The sequence below is a fragment of the Lepisosteus platostomus genome, chromosome 6, assembly GCF_059453375.1.
Source record: "Lepisosteus platostomus isolate fLepPlt1 chromosome 6, fLepPlt1.hap1, whole genome shotgun sequence".
In the NCBI taxonomy this organism is placed as follows: Eukaryota; Metazoa; Chordata; class Actinopteri; order Semionotiformes; family Lepisosteidae; genus Lepisosteus; species Lepisosteus platostomus.
The window spans coordinates 60,899,116-60,914,803 of NC_142616.1; the positions used below are offsets into that span (position 1 = coordinate 60,899,116).

The following is a 15,688-nucleotide window of genomic DNA, read 5'->3' on the forward strand; positions in this document are numbered from 1 at the left end:
GTATTCTAAATGGAGTCATTCAGTTTTGTAGGGATGTCATAACTGTTTGTAGAACACACGTTTTATATCACATATCACCCTCCAATCACTTTACTTCATGTCCATTTCCAGAGCAACAGTAGGTTATTGTAGTCTTATCTCCCCGTAGCAGAAGATATTTGACATGACTTCATATGAATGCAGATCCCTGTTTCAATATGAAGTTCCCAGGCTGAAGTGATGTGAACAATACTCATTACTGGGTGAAACAATCAGTTCCGTGGGATGCCTGTACCATACAGATTTTTCAGATGTAGCGTATTTATGTAGTTGTGCTTGAACCTGTTTTGATTTAATACAGCATATTCCAGCATTGTCACCTTCCATATTACACTTTTGTTGTATCATGTATTTTTTTTATTCCTCTCACAGTCCAAGGACATACTGGTAAGTTAATTGGCTCCTCAGAAAATCGGTCCTGGTGCGAGTGTGTGTGTGTTTGTGCCTGTGTATGCCCCTGAGATGGACTAGTGTTCCATCCAGGGTGTATCTTTTCTGGCACCTATTGCTTGCTGGAGTAGAATCATGACCCTGTATTGCATAAAGTGGTTAGAGTAATGGGTTAATGGATTTCTTTCAATTTAAATTGTCTGCACAGCTCTACAGTATAAAACATATAAAACAAAAATATTTCTATTTTTATCTGACAAGAAAAGACTCACTGTAAAATGTATATATGCATAGATGTGTATTTCTTTGGATTGAAGGTTGATATATAGTGCTGACATTTTTTATGATTTATTGGCAAAAAAATACTGTAAAAGTATTTGAGCAGAATTCTGAACGTTATTCCAAACATATAAAAGACTCAACTGTGTTGTACTGAGTTATGTATGTGTATTGGTGTTATTTCTACTTGAACTACTTGGCACATTAGTTTCTCTTTGCACATACTGTATGTTGTTTTTTAGGCTAGGGCTAAAAAAAATCAACTATAAAGCAAAGAAGTCCCAAAACAGATAACCAAATTATTTTTCCAAAGACCTTATCCTCCCCCTTAAAAAAGTATTCTGATTTTTTTAACACACCGTTAATGCATACCTACTATATTACCTGGGATTACTTCTGACTTAGTTTTAAGAATGTTTCACATGCACACACACACACAAAATAATGTTACTAGCTTTTATTTCAAGAATGATTTAACAATTTTTCACTTTTGACATACCAGTCTCTATTGTGAGATGTTTCATGTAAGAGATTCACAGAAGATGATTCATTATCTAGTGCTGTAAATTGATTATGCACATACTAATTGAAAGGAATAGTCAGATTATCTAGAATTCCTCAATTCTGTTTCAGTTGCTTTTAAAGATGAGGTACAGCACAGGAAGCGTTAGTGCAAAAGCAGTGTATGTTAAAACTGTGTTGTACATAGTGTTCCTGTTTATTTGTGCCTCTAGTCTCTTTTCTGATTGGGTCAATTCCAGCATGATGCCCTCTGTATCATAGGGTTGCACATCCTGGGACTTTAAAAGCTGGTTCTCTGTTGGGCGAGACCTAATGACCACCTTTACTGTTTGGAGCTCAGATGCCACCTTCCCCATCTCATGCTCCAGTTTTCTTAACTGAGGCTGGATGCCTTCAATCAAACCATGGATCTTCTTGCTGAAAAGCAACTGTTCTTTTAAGTCCGAATCAGAGGCACTTGGAAGTATCTTGATTGCAGCTGTCCCTGCCTTATCGGCTGGCTTTGGTCCTTGCAAAGTGCCCCTCAGGCTATTAATGAGACCGCCGAGCTCCTCCTGCTGAGACTCATGTATACTGGCCTGCACCTTAATTGCTTCCTGGAGGCTCACAGGTCCCTTCTGAGCCTCCAGGAGGAGGCTTTTCAACTCCTGCAGACGGACTCTGTTGATGTAGGTGGACCCCAGCACTCCGATCAGGGCCCCCAGCACCGAGCCGATGACGGACCAGTTTTTTGTCCTTTCAGCCCTGGCTCGCTCCTTCTCGTGGCTCTCCCGCACCCCGGCCGAGAACAGGGCAAACTTCTCCCGCTCCGCCTCCTCTGCGTTCCTGTAGGCCGTACGGAGGCGACGCTCCTCCTAAAACAGCGAAGCAAAAAGAAGCACAGGGTTCCAGAAGTTAATTAAGATGAAAGTCAACCCGTATTGTCTTAAATTACAAAAGCACACCTCCCACCCCCCTTTAAATAACCCAGTGTGGAATCAGGTTTTTTTTTCCCCCGATCCTGTCGTTCTGGCGTGAAGTCTCTTCCAGATTTCCTTTCTTGGGGCTCTAACTGAAAAAAGTGCCTTCAAGAAAATCCCTCAATGCCCTCCAGAAAAATCAATCTGTCAAAAGGTAATGGCAACAAACATTTCCTCAGAGGAATGTACATAACTAGCACCAACGGACAGACAATGTAGGTCACAGAAGAAGTGGTGTTCAGAAATGGCGGAGAGCCAGACTAGCGTGTCGTAGTGAATGACACCGCTCTGAATGTAGCTCCTTAGACACGGGCTTTCTACTGTACTTATAAATCATTTAATGCCGGGCTCCCGACAGCACAATTCTGCAAAAAAAGCGCCATGAAGTACGAAAGCAGACAGGGAAACCGAGACAGCAGTAATAAGTGGCGTTTTAACATCAAGCGAAAAGAATGACGGGCTCGCCCACCTGCAGCAGCTTGTGTTCCAGCGTGGCGAGCTCCAGGTAGTGCACCTCTTCCCTGGACACGCGGTCCAGCCGATCGCGGACCTCCTTCAGCCTCACCTGCAGGGCCTCCAGGCTCTCGTGGGCTTCCCGCACGATCCCCCTGGCCACCATGAACGCCTGCTCCGCCTGAGAAACCCAGAAACCCTCGCTCATTTTCCAACTCACGAGCAGCTAACTGAACCAACAGGTCCAGGCTAGCCTTACAAACGTCTATTATCAAAAGCATGGAGGAAAGATTCAGTTTTCCCCACTGTTGATGGACAAGCCAAGTAGACACCCGAAAGGCTATACCACATTTTTTAGAATTAAGATAGGATTCCTATAGGAGGGTATGTGAAGAAGAAAAAAAAAGTGTAATATAAACTCTTATTAAAAATGTTAATTATCAAGGTTCAGAAAATACATGTTATATTTACAAATATCTAATGTTATATGAGGATGATGTTCTGCTTCTTATTAAAGGTATTGGTAGGGTATGTAAATGACTACTATGAATGCTGGTGGTGTGCCGTATAAGACTGAAATAAAGACAGGACAATTGACTTTTCCTTTTTCTGAAACATTTTTTGAGCTTAAGAATCAGTTAATTAAGCCCCTGTCATAGGATTCCAGGGGATCTAATATCAGAATCTCTAAATTTACTGGTTTTAAGGTGCTTTTGAGAGCAGTAGAATTATAGAAACCAATCCTAGGGGATTATTTCATTACCATTTTTATTGTTCTACAGTGAAATGTTATTTGAAACATTTAGCATTTGGGTAAAGAAAAGATACAACCAAGGTATTGGGAAATGCACAGTTGAAATGCTAATGGCTTCTTTATAGGTAGCTTGTATATTATACAAAATTTTAGTTACAAGTTAAAGGTTTAAGGTTTACTATTACTTTATTAACCAAGGTCTGCACAGTGTCTTTGAATGTTTCTCTTATAAAAACCTTCACATTATGTAAAGACAACAGCCGTATATACATCCACAGTACATCTATAAATGTATTGCCCAAGCATATTAGGTAAGTGATGCAGCACAACTGTCTAACATCATTTAACTGAAAAAGAAATTGTGGTATACTATTTGTTTAAATAAAAATAAGCAATTTATTTTTAAATCCTATTTTTATGTTTCACTTTTTATCATTGTACTGCTTTTTTTGGATTTTTCTTCCAACATTTCGGCAGAACTGTACAAAACGTGTTCCTTTATTTCTCAGTACTAGTGTGCAGTGTAGTTGTAACTTCCCCCACTTACCTCTGTGACTTTTGCCTGTGCATCTCGGACTTCATTCAGCCCCACAAACTCCTCATATTTCTCCCACCAGTTGTTGATGGCGGCTGAAGCTCCCTTGACAGAACTTTGCCCCCACTGTCTGCTTATATTAGCAAACTTTTGCAAACCGGACTGCAGAGGTAGATTTCCACCGGCTTCTTTCGGGTTCTGAGCACAATAAAATCGAAACGGAAGGACATCTGTTCTGAGGTTTCCCGATACCTGAGCAAGATAACAGCGTGTCCCATACCTCACTGGTAACAAGTCCGCTCTGTACCTCATTGAAGACGGTGCTACCACAGTCCAAATATGGAACAGGAGACTACTGGCCCTGTTTCAAACACACCTGAAAAAAAGTACAATTATTTATAATCAGACATATTTATATTACTACTTTGACTTTAAAAAGTTAATGCATCTTTAACTTTCAACCCCTGCCTTACACCATACACAAAATGTAAAGCTATTATGTCTTCTATACTGATCTGGTTTATCATGCACACTAAATAAAAAAGAAAGTGTTACATTTACTCTACATGTTAGAGTTAAAATGAAAGGTGATGGTTTCCTTGTGCTCAGGTAATTCTGTGTTCTTGCAATTATTTCCTCTATACACAAACACACAAAATGTGTAAAATGCTGTAAAATGTTTTGGTGAACAGCATTGTAATACAAGATATAAATAATGCCACACAAACTGTGAATCTTACATTAAATGATCTCCTTTCTAGTACTGATTTTGGTCCATAAGAATTATGTGACGTGGTTACCCAGTTCTGCAGCACAGATCCAATAATAAAATAAACAATTATATAAAATATATTCTCAGATTCAAAAATGTGTTGAGCACTGGAATTTTCAAAGTCTTGTTTAATTTAAGGCTTTCCTAAACCAGCATCTACTAAGGATAAAAATTAGATCTTTCTGTCTCTCTTTAACGCTTTTCTTTCACCCTGGGGAAATGATCTTTGACCTACTTCAACCTTTCTATAAAATATCCCTTTTAAATACCGGTTCGATCTCACGCACACCACACTTTTGACAAACGTATATCTGCTTCCGCATGCCGGCGTTCAACTTTGACACCTATGAAAACTGCAAAGAACTACTGGGTAATCTCGCCTGGTATTTTGATTATTATCTATTTCTAAACTAGTATTTCTTATATTTCGAGATCTTGAACTAAAGGTGAAGTTGCTCAAATTTAGAACCTTAATTAAACTAAATGCTGTTCGTATAATCGGATTTAAGATATTTTGTGGAATTTATAGCACACTAAATGCGAAAAACACCTCCTCTGTATGTTGAGCAACCAATGCAGCTATTACTCAGAAATTTGTAATCCTGTACCTAAATGGAAGCATTTTGACAAGACAGATTATGGTGTTTTTATCAGACACAATTGAGATAATATTATGAAATCTTATGAATGGAGAAAGGTCACTAGCGGAAAAAAAAACACCACCACGGTTTTTATTTCCCTGTTTTTTAAAGAAAAGATTTACTTCGGGTTTTTTTTATCCATAGCTTCTTTAATGTAGCGCGTACTGAGAAATACATACTACATGAAAAGTGTTAAGATATTAAAAGGATGTACCTCAGTCGAACAGACTCTCCAGCGGTTGCACATAGAAGAAGCCTATAAGAAGAATTGCAGACCTTTTCACTCCGGCGAGTTTTCAGGACTTCTCTTTCCGGTGGGGGATTTGGGTCCTTTCTGTGCGGAGCCTGAAAACACGCCTGTAGCGGACATGTCTGGAAGAGACGGTGAGGAAGATTAAATAGAGATCTTTAAAAAAAAAAAAAGAATAATATTTTAAATAACTTGGTTATAAATATTTTAAAACTGCTTAGGATATGTGCGTTCCTGTATGTATACCTTAGAACATTTGATAAAGCCACGGTGTTTAAACTGAAATAACGCTGCACGGTTTACCTGGTATCATACGATAAATCAGGTATTAATCTGTAAACCCCGAGTTAATTAAACATGAGACGCTATATATAAGTCCTTGTGACCACCTTTTTTCTGTCTCATTAATCTTGTAACGTACTTACTTGATAATGTAACGGATAACGGCAAATAGAAACGGAAGGTGGTGTGTCAATGCGGGCGGTTATGGTGCCCTACAGTAGTTCGAAAAACATTATAAATAGGCATTCATTATATGTTTGATTATTCCTCTGATAGGGTATGCTTTTTAAAAATATTTTGTCATTTGAAGACCTGGTCAGTATTCATTTGTCTTCAGCAATTAGGGCTGTTCAGCTAGCTTCACTGGTGTGGTATTATTTATCTGTTATCCTTCGACAAGCTGACATCAGCAATTAAGACGCTGATTAAGATAATCATCTGAGTCCCTCAATTAAAAAATGAGTCAGCGAATAAAGGAAGTTCAGTGCCCAGACTGTTAAGATTAAAAAATGCTTTAAATTTAGACATTATATTTGAGTCGATGCACATTAGAATATTATATGAATGGGAGCTCCTCATTTTAAGCCTGAAGCATCCTGTTTACTCAGTTTTTTTTTTCCCCTGTGGTAGGTGGTAAGAAGAAACCTCTAAAACAGCCCAAGAAGCAGTCAAAGGATATGGATGATGTAAGATATCCCGATTGGTCTGTGACGGTCTCGTTCAAAATCAGCCGCAGGGTAGATTTGAGAGGTTTAACTTCAAATTCGGAAACGATTTGTGTTGTTTTTAATGGCAGGAGGACATGGCTTTTAAACAGAAACAAAAAGAAGAACAGAAACAGCTGGAGGCGTTGAAGGCCAAAGCGTCTGGAAAGGGACCTTTAGGTGGGTACTGCATTCCCCATGCTTCCACATCTCTCACTGAACTGACAGGTGGGAAAACGCAGACCTGTAACATTAACCCGAGAGTCATAAAAGCCTGTATCATAAGGCATTCTGTAATATTCTGGTGAAATGAGAAATGACCACACCAAAAAAAGGTATCAGAAGTATCAAGGATGGCATCAACCTACCAATATATATTTAAAAACATGCACTTACATGGAGTATTTGAAGTCTACTTGCCTTTTCTCTGTACAGGAAATCTTGCATTTTACTGCAATTTTAATATGTTGTTAATTTGTGTAATTTGCCTTCTGCAGCTAGCGGTGGAATCAAGAAATCGGGAAAGAAATGAGTGGGAATTCTGAGATAATGGGAGGGAGGACTGGGATCAAGGGACCTCCATTTCTTCAGTTGGGTACATTTTTGGACAAATGATGCTTTCTTTGTTGTTGTTCTTGTAAAATAAAATACATTTGGGAATATTTTTTAGGCCTCTTAATTGTAATTTATTTTTTAAGTAAAGTGCATGGCTTCATGTTATTTGTTTTCATGCAAATATAGTCTTGATTTCACATCTCACCTCAACCCCCCCCCAAAAATGAACCTCACTGATGCAAAGAGTACTTCAGTATACTAATTTTACTGTTAAGAATTTTGAATGTGCAAATGTGCATATCTTGTATGGGGCTTTCTGTTTTGTAATTTGTATAAATACAATATTTGCATAGTGTTGTTATCTTTATCTCGTTTGGAGTTAATTTGCATCTTAACAGAAGTTTCTGAATCATGCTGCCTCTTCCACGCTCCTTTACAGGTTCTCTAATTCATTTTTCTTTCCAGTGACTGAAAAAAAAATCCTCTTAAGAAAATCTCAACACTCTCCAGAAATGCCAAGGCACAAAATTGAAGATCCTGAATTAACAACTTTGCAATTCTTCAGTTTTAACAAATTTGATTTCACTAGATGTGCTGTAATATGTCATGAAAGCTACACTCATGTTGCATAACTGTGTGTGGTTTATAAGAAGAAAACCCCTTTCCAAATCTCTGTCGAGACAATAAACTAGACAGCAGAGGTGTGGCACTTGGCAGTCTTGGGTGGTTTTGACTAGGGTATCTGAGAAACAAATAGCTTTTAAAACCATCTCCTGTTGACGTGTTCTAATCCTGTGCCTGGAAATGTCTTTCATTAGATTATATTGCTGTGGGTCTACAGTAAGGTTAGGAAAGTCAGTCCACATTTTCATCTTTCTAAGCTTGCTGCCAATGTGAACAATATGATACTTTTCAATTCTAAATATAGTAGACCTGGAACATTGTAAAATGTAATCGTGTGCTTCCGGAGTCCTACAGGACAATCTTTATATTCTTAAAGCTCACATTTTAAGTCAATAATTTCTCCAGACATCATACTTGCATGAGTGAATATTTTATTATAAACAACATGACACAAAGTGAACATTCATTTGAATGATATATTTAAAGATATTTTCCTGGCCAATATGTAATCAAATGTAGTAGTTCAGGTGGGTAGCTGCATCAGCATGCATAGGTTGCAAAGGAACAAGTAATAGGTTTATTCCATGCTGAAAAGAGAAGAAAGAAAACACAACATTTCGGCCGTGGAGCCTCACCTGAAGAAGGCTACACGGCCGAAACGTGTTTTCTTTCTTCTCTTTTCAGCATGGAATAAACCTATATATAATACAATGCACATTTAAACCACTACATTACAATGGTCCAATGTAGACCAGAATTATTTTGCTAGTGTTTATCACTTATCTTAATAGACACCCCGGGAGCCATTAGCAGTGTAAGCACAAATAAACAATATATAAAACACAAAAATAAGGACTATGAAAGTAATGGCACTGGTATTCAAAAAATGGAACTGTAAGAAAACATCATCCACATACAGCTAGCATGGATACAAAACAATTATGTAAACTTTACATGTGTTCCATGTTTAAAGTGCAAATTGCATTGTGGAATGTATTATAAGTTACCTAGGGATGTAGTTTAGAGCTGATAGGTAACAAGTGTGATCTAAACAGATCAGCCTTCAGGAGGAGTGGAAAGATGGACAGAGACCAAGGTGTTCTGATTTCTTCATTCCACCACCAGGAGCAAGAGGTTCAGCAAGTGGGGGAAGGGAGGGGCTGGCAAGAGAGGGTGTATGGAGAGAGAAGCTGGAGAAGAGTAGTTGAGATAGCAGTAGGGGAGAAGTAGGGTTTTGAATTGGATACATACAGCAATAATGAGAAAAGAGGAAGAGAAAAGATCAGAAGCAACAGGGGCATGCCAGAGACTACATTTGTTGGATTTAGGAGGCAGCTCTTTGTAGAGCAGGAGGATCAGAAATAAAGAGGTCCACAATGGGAGAAGAGGAAGAAGGAAAAAGACATGAGACTTAGCCTGAGTTTTATGCTGATGAGAATGTAACCAGGTGGCAATGGCTGAGATCCAAATAATGAATTTGTGAAACAGCCAAGATATAAAAGGAGATTCGAGCATAATCAGCACAAAAAATGATATGAAAAGCCACAGGAAGACATAAAAGCACTAGAGGTGCAGGTTCACAGAGGAATAGTATTTTCTAATGAACAAAGGTGACAAAAAATCGATATGAGACAGACACTGGTCTTGCATCAATGAAAATCGGTGGCCTGACTTATTCAAAACAACTTTGAAAATCTTGAGGACTGGTGCACTGAATTGAAAATTGGCAAATTTCATCAACATCCACACAGATTCATGTCTTATTTATGGTAACATCTGTCGTGTAGAGCCATACCTGCCACATAACTTTACTTAGTGCATCACTTTACATAGTAGTGAATAGGTCATTCTTATGCATCTTTTCTGTGCTACTAATATATAATCAAAGTTATTCTCTTGCTTTACTACAGTATTTCATAACAAAGGAATTTACACATTCTAATTACTTTTGGAATTGGATATTAGTGCTAGTGCTTTATTGGTGATATAGGGTTGTATTGAGTCATTTCAGACATTATTTTAATTTTAAAAAGACTTTCAGACCTGCTATTCGAAAACAAAAAAGATTGCAATGAAAGAGCCTTCCCATGGCTAGACATGATTTTCATTTCTTTAACAGTCTGATCAGCTTCTGAAAAGGCGAGCAGCACAGCAGGCACATAATTAGTGACTAATTAACTGGGCACTGCAAGGGAATGGTACCGATGATCACTGGAAAAACCACTTTAAGGGCAGTAGCACAGGGAATATCCACAATCACCTGGAAAATAAAAATACAAAATTAGCAGTGGTCCTGCCTACTAATCATGTTGTTTTACAATCAGGTGTAGTAAACAGCATGTTGTCTTTGAACAACTTGGCATTTTATGTTTAAAGTCAAAGAAAAAAATTAAGTCCATTTTCATAGTTTGTCAGAGATAAATATTGTTTAAAAGACCTTAGGTTGCTACCATTGTCCATTTTCAACTCGGGTCTTAAAACGAATTCTGATTTTTGGAACTTCCTTCTGATGTTAGACAAGCCTGCGCAACAAAGTGCACTAAATATTAAAAACATTTGCAAAATATTTTTAAAGCTGCAAATGAGTTGTAGTAATTCAATAGCAGATCTTTAAGAAGACTGCAGATACACACCAGTACTGAGTACTCCACTTTCATTATCTTGCAGTTCAGAACTGACATCGTTGTGTCGAGAGGGATGTCCAGCAGTCGCCCACACCACGTTTCTCTTCCACCAGCACTGATAGGCTTTCCTTTCGCACAAGCAATTTCGGTGGTGACTGTCTGTGTTTTCATAGTAGCATAGAAGGTCTGTATTTGCTGAAGGGCCGCCTTTGGCTTCACCTCCCGCGACGAGTGGTTTTCAATTTCCGCAAAGATGCTAACTGAATCTCCTGCCAGCAACAACAAACAAAAATTTATCAGTTTTATGTTATCTATTAATTTCATCAGTATAATAAAGAGGGAAAGCCAACCCTTTGTGAAACACTGGTCTTATCATTAGAATTGAGATGTTACGTACATTAGGACACACCTGACATCTATTAGCATTGTTAGTCTAGTTGATTACAAAGGAATTACAGCTAAATTATAACAGCAGGTTCAGAACGCTATAGAGTGCATAGTTCAATCGCAAATCAGCTGTGAAGGCAATTTGGTGAGCACGGCAACTGTATGTCTGCTATATTTCTATTCATGAGAACTAAGGATTTTAGTAGTACTGTCATACAGTACTGTTTGACTTGCTTAATGAAATCTGGTAGGTCACTTTCATTTTCGGAATCCCACCTCTGCATTCTTTATGCAGAGCATTTCACAACGATATCAGGCTCTGTTAACTGCCAAGTAACCGCGAGCACTTCCAGTCATTAGCTAACAATACACGGAGCTGGCCCAGTACAAGTACCCTATTTGATGACTATGGCGACATAAGAAGTTCAGGTGGGGAGCTGCGTCAGCACGCATAGGCCACAAAGGAACAAGTAATAGGTTCATTCCATGCTGAAAAGAGAAGAAAGACAACACAACGTTTTAGGTGAAGACACCTGAGAAGGCTCCACAGCCGAAACGTTGGGTTTTCTTTCTTCTCTTTTCAGCATGGAATAAATCTATTACTTGTTCCTATGGTGACATAATACAATTATCATTATGCAGTTCAGTCTTCATAGATAGCCACAGGCTCCACACCAAAACAAAAAACATTTAATCTACTGTATGTTGCTCAGTCCTTAAATTATGCATTCATATTCATTCACTTTTTAATTGCTTAAGATCAGATCCAGATTATTATCAATACAAATTCTTTTTACTCGGTAATCCATACATTCAAGATGGGAGCCTCGTCAGCGTCAGCATGCATTAGCTACAAAGGAACAAGTAAAGGTTAACTCCCTACTGAAAAACAGAAAGGACAAACACAATGTTTTGGCTTCTGAGCCTTCTTAAGGTAAAAGAACAGCTATTAAGCTGGTGTGCCTCCAGGCACAACTGAAGAGGGCTCAACAGACAAAACATTCTGTTTCTCCTTTCTATTTTGGACCATGGAATTAAACTCGACTTATCCCATACTTTAATAATTACGCATGAATTATTTCTGTCCCTCTGTGGATGTACAGTATGTTTACAGGAAGAAACATTAAAACAACCATGTCCTTAGTAAGTGATGCCAAGTTATTATGGTGTCCTTACCGGGGGTGTAACCCTTCCTTTCAATTCTGGCACTTAAGGAGACGGGGCCTGAGGAGCAGAACCAGCAACACAGAGTCTTGTCGGCTGTAAGTAACTGTGGTGCCTGATTGAAACAGGGCAGAAACGTTAACGCTAATTCACTGCGCACTGCAAGAGAAGAGATATAGTGATGTTGAATAAATGAAATGGCAAGGGCTAGATGTTCTGTAGAAGGCTATATCTGTGTTTCATCTCACCCAGAATGAGGGGCCAGTGGTAGATTGGATGATTTGCAACACCAATTTTACAATGTTTTCAAATGGCCAATAATATAATTTCTGGAGAAGTAATGTGAGAAAATAGAAGCGACATTTAATAAGAATGGTCCATTAAAAACAAGTGATACATGGTGTCAGTTCATGCTCAGTGTCTACACTAACTTTTTAGGAACTGAGTATGTAAGTTGCCATTTAAGAAGGACACAGTAATTATGTTTGTTTTCTTTACCACAATTGTATAGGCATTCCAATTATTGTCTTTCATGTTATTGTTTTGGAGTGTTTATATGAAAACTAGATTCACCAGAATAACAAGTTTCTAGAGAGGGAATGTCTCTTCTGCCCATTACTGAAACTACAGTACTGTCCACCCAAGCTTTAAGGTTTTAGGTTGTTTTTTTAAAGCTTTAAAAGACCTACACAAACTTCAAAGGCATTTATTACACATATGGTATTCCTGTAAGGGACAAATCCCAGTTAAGGAGGTAATACTTGCTTTCAATTCAATTTATGCTATAACTATACAATCCATTTTAATTACGCATAAAACCATTTTATGACATTACTGTGAGAACTGCATCTGAAAAATGTCTTGAAGCTCAGACTTTTAATGGCGTTTTCTTAAAATATTATCAATGACATTCGCCTTTTCTTTATTTCATTCAGTGTAGACAGAAGAGCCCATCCATTCGAGAGTGAAGTGCTGAGTTTCCAGTTCAGATTGCAAAGTCCCTTGAGAATTCATAAATCACTTTAAATACAGTGACACTGCCTTGCAGCAGATTGCAAAGTCGGGTAAGTTTCCTGTTTACCCCCAAAACAAATGACTAAAAAAGTTCAAATACGGATTTGCAGCGCCTGCCAACTGACGTGACAATTTCAATAAAGCATGAAGGAACGCTGCAGGTGAGCTGTGCAATAAATAAATGATTAAATTACATTTCACTAGGAACAGCACCATCCAAGACGTAGATGCTTTCTGACTATTTGGATTTATTGTGTGGGACAGATTTGGTTTAACCTGCTTGGTAAATGGGTAGCCTCCTGGTCACGGGACGAGGCGGCCTGAACCAAGGAGTGGAGGACTGCTTGAGACAAATGCGAAGGGAGGTGTTTGTGTTCTACATATATATAGCTGATTTCCATAATGATTGTTATTAGGTACAGCTGTGTGACATTCACTTGTCGTCGTTACCCCTCCCGAACTTCAGTTATTAACTTCCATGAAAATACAAGCATTTCCTGCTCTTTTAAGATCATGCGAAATGGGAACTCCTCCATTCTTTTCTCTATTTCGTCTCACAGGAAAATCTGAGACTCATAACACTACTTACCAACAGCTCAAGGCTATTGACGTCAATATGTTTGACAACAGCAAGGTCCATCTTGACAGTTTTGGACAGATGCCATGGTCGGTGTAATTTTGCTTCCAGCCAGTATCTCACACTGCCATGACGTCCCTTAATGGAAGATGGCAACTCTCTGAATCAAAACGAAGGAAGTGATCACAGAACTGCTTTTTTATGTTGTTGCTGTTGTAAGAATGTGCTTTCAATGATAATTTCTTGTTTTCTCATGTTTTAAGAAAGAAAATGTTCAAGCATTTTCGAAGAAACACACCACAGTTTTCCCACACTTCTTGTCCAAAATTAAAAATATTGTTTTAAAATAGCTTTCCAAGTTAAAAGGCCAAAGAACAAACCCAACTGGCACATTGTGTTAAGGAACTAAATGTTTCTCTAGTAATTTTTATTCTTGGTCAGGAATTTATGCATCTTAACTTGAGAAAAAGAGGAACTTACTCATGTGGAATCTGAAAAGTAAAAGGGTACACCTGGGTTCCTGACAGGACGACGTTCCGACCTAAGAGAAAATAATTCACATGTAGATTACAAAAACAGCGAGAAGTCGATGGATTGCGTTTATGCCGAGGAAAATGTAAGAATTCAGGATTCGCATTCATCTTCCTTGACATAAAAAAGAATGTAATTTTTTTTTAGTTATATACTTTACTTAAAGACAATTTTAATTGTCTATTTAGTACATATATATATTATAAACTTGTGGTCAAGAGGAAAACGCGCCACCTAACTACCAATTCTAACAAACCGACCAAAAGCCCTTAGTTTCAGAGCTCCAATGAGATCGGGTTACAAAGTAGCAATGCTGTTGTCCAAAGAAGGTAGTTGAGTAACAGAATGATCGTGATAACGACTACAAAGCTACTTGACTAGTTTTTAGAAGGAGGGTTACAGAGATTGCTATCTTTAACTAAATGTCTTAAAACCTAAAATAAACACTTCTGGCTCCAAACGTGCACCTCCTGACGTATCACTAAGTCATTTTTAGGACTGCCTACCACTAATGGCAACACATCCCAAATAAAATAGAACCATCTGATGGCGATGCACAGGAAATGGTAACACCCTGAAAACAACAAGTGATAAAGCAAGATCGTTTTAAAAAAAACACCTGATATCAGCAATAGTGCAATTGCGCATCTAAAAATAAAACTCCCCTTTGTGCTGATTGTAGTTTCTATTCTCATTCTGACTTCAACTGAATGCTTTGTGAAAAGAATACACTATTGACACGTGAGCCTTGTACTTTATCGTGGCGAGTGAGACAGTCTCTTAAAAGCTTAAACAAATGCGCCGCCAAGAAGTTTTTCTATACTCGTGATCTACGAGTTGAAATTACCCTTCCCCCTCCTTGGCAGTGAAAGCTGGGGGACTACTGTCGTCCATTACATCCTGATGCACCACCTGCCTGGCTGTCAATGAACTCTAATAAGGATTTCCAAAAACAGGACAGAAGGCTGTAGTTTGTAACATTAAGGCATCCAGCTTCAGAATGTCCTTGTTCACAAGACATTGTGTGCGAACTTGTTTGTAAACCTCTTTTCCGCCACTTTGTTCTCCATCTTTCAGCTAAACACCGGAAATAAATATGTTCACATTACCCGATGAAGACTGTATTAAAACGTTTTTAATTTTGAAGTATTTTTCATTCGCAGAGTAGGTATCGTCATTTTCACCATTTCTTTCCGACCACCATACATCCGCGCGTCCTTTCGCACTAATCGTGAGAAGCTGTACATTCACGTTTCCTGTAACGTCGATAATCACACGCCCAGAGATGAAGTCTCCACTCGAGAAGGTGTTGCTTTCGTTTAGATAGTCGCAGCTGATGGTGAGACTGGTCACCTTTCCTTGCGCCATTATTAAACTTATTTAATTGTATCAATTTAAAAAACCCAAAACGATCCCTTCTTGGGATGTCCCTTCTTCATTTCACACAACTCTCAGTTGTATCCTTCTTGTAAAACACGGATACCACGCACTCAATATTAGGAAATATTCCGGGTCAGGGTAGGCAGTTGCGACACAACACTTTAGAAAGGGCTGCAATCTGTCACAGGGCACACATACATAAACGCTCACGTATGTACAGTACAACCTATATACACCAGCCTACGCTCGCCA

At 38.5% G+C, this 15,688-nt stretch overlaps 3 protein-coding genes across 5 annotated transcripts; 1 reads left to right on the forward strand and 2 right to left on the reverse strand.

Moving 5' to 3' along the window:
* Window positions 1–1,150: 1,150 nt before the first annotated feature.
* On the reverse strand, window positions 1,151–5,656 carry ccdc51 (coiled-coil domain containing 51). 2 transcript variants are annotated; one of them, XM_088636716.1, is made up of 4 exons: window positions 5,559–5,656; window positions 3,944–4,307; window positions 2,659–2,823; window positions 1,151–2,084 (listed from the first exon to the last, which is right to left on the reverse strand). In XM_088636716.1, exons 2-4 carry the CDS (start codon window positions 4,241–4,243, stop codon window positions 1,338–1,340), a joined length of 1,212 nt encoding a protein of 403 aa, XP_088492842.1. In that variant the 5' UTR covers window positions 4,244–4,307; window positions 5,559–5,656; the 3' UTR covers window positions 1,151–1,337. The 2 variants fall into 2 exon arrangements, with proteins under 2 accessions (XP_088492842.1, XP_088492843.1); XM_088636717.1 differs by lacking the exon at window positions 5,559–5,656 and adding an exon at window positions 4,672–5,012.
* tma7 (translation machinery associated 7 homolog) lies at window positions 5,651–7,844 on the forward strand. Of its 2 annotated transcripts, XR_015939656.1 has the most exons (5): window positions 5,651–5,728; window positions 6,507–6,562; window positions 6,673–6,760; window positions 7,078–7,170; window positions 7,601–7,844. XR_015939656.1 is itself a non-coding variant. In XM_088636721.1 (4 exons), the coding sequence occupies exons 1-4, from the start codon at window positions 5,713–5,715 to the stop codon at window positions 7,110–7,112; spliced, it is 195 nt and encodes a 64-aa protein (XP_088492847.1). In that variant the 5' UTR covers window positions 5,651–5,712; the 3' UTR covers window positions 7,113–7,244. The 2 variants fall into 2 exon arrangements, 1 of the variants encoding a protein (XP_088492847.1); XM_088636721.1 differs by lacking the exon at window positions 7,601–7,844 and having other exon boundaries at window positions 7,078–7,244.
* A 329-nt stretch (window positions 7,845–8,173) lies between these two features.
* On the reverse strand, window positions 8,174–15,616 carry LOC148662042 (arrestin domain-containing protein 3-like). The gene is made up of 6 exons (XM_088636719.1): window positions 15,166–15,616; window positions 14,006–14,066; window positions 13,538–13,685; window positions 11,947–12,049; window positions 10,393–10,652; window positions 8,174–10,019 (listed from the first exon to the last, which is right to left on the reverse strand). The coding sequence occupies exons 1-6, from the start codon at window positions 15,422–15,424 to the stop codon at window positions 9,930–9,932; spliced, it is 921 nt and encodes a 306-aa protein (XP_088492845.1). The 5' UTR covers window positions 15,425–15,616; the 3' UTR covers window positions 8,174–9,929.
* Between the last annotated feature and the right edge of the window lie 72 nt (window positions 15,617–15,688).

Excerpts from the sequence above, each read along its gene's own strand:
- ccdc51 (XM_088636716.1), bottom strand. The coding sequence starts at position 4,243 with ATGAGGTACAGAGCGGACTTGTTACCAGTGAGGTATGGGACACGCTGT. Across the intron at positions 2,824-3,943 it reads CACAGGCAAAAGTCACAGAG|GCGGAGCAGGCGTTCATGGT; the intron begins GTAAGTGGGGGA and ends TGGGTTTCTCAG. Across the intron at positions 2,085-2,658 it reads TGGAACACAAGCTGCTGCAG|GAGGAGCGTCGCCTCCGTAC; the intron begins GTGGGCGAGCCC and ends TCGCTGTTTTAG.
- tma7 (XM_088636721.1), top strand. Across the intron at positions 6,563-6,672 it reads AGTCAAAGGATATGGATGAT|GAGGACATGGCTTTTAAACA; the intron begins GTAAGATATCCC and ends TTTTAATGGCAG. Across the intron at positions 6,761-7,077 it reads GTCTGGAAAGGGACCTTTAG|CTAGCGGTGGAATCAAGAAA; the intron begins GTGGGTACTGCA and ends TGCCTTCTGCAG.
- LOC148662042 (XM_088636719.1), bottom strand. The coding sequence starts at position 15,424 with ATGGCGCAAGGAAAGGTGACCAGTCTCACCATCAGCTGCGACTATCTA. Across the intron at positions 14,067-15,165 it reads TTTAATACAGTCTTCATCGG|GTCGGAACGTCGTCCTGTCA; the intron begins GTAATGTGAACA and ends ATTTTCTCTTAG. Across the intron at positions 10,020-10,392 it reads AAGTGGAGTACTCAGTACTG|GTGATTGTGGATATTCCCTG; the intron begins GTGTGTATCTGC and ends TTTATTTTCCAG.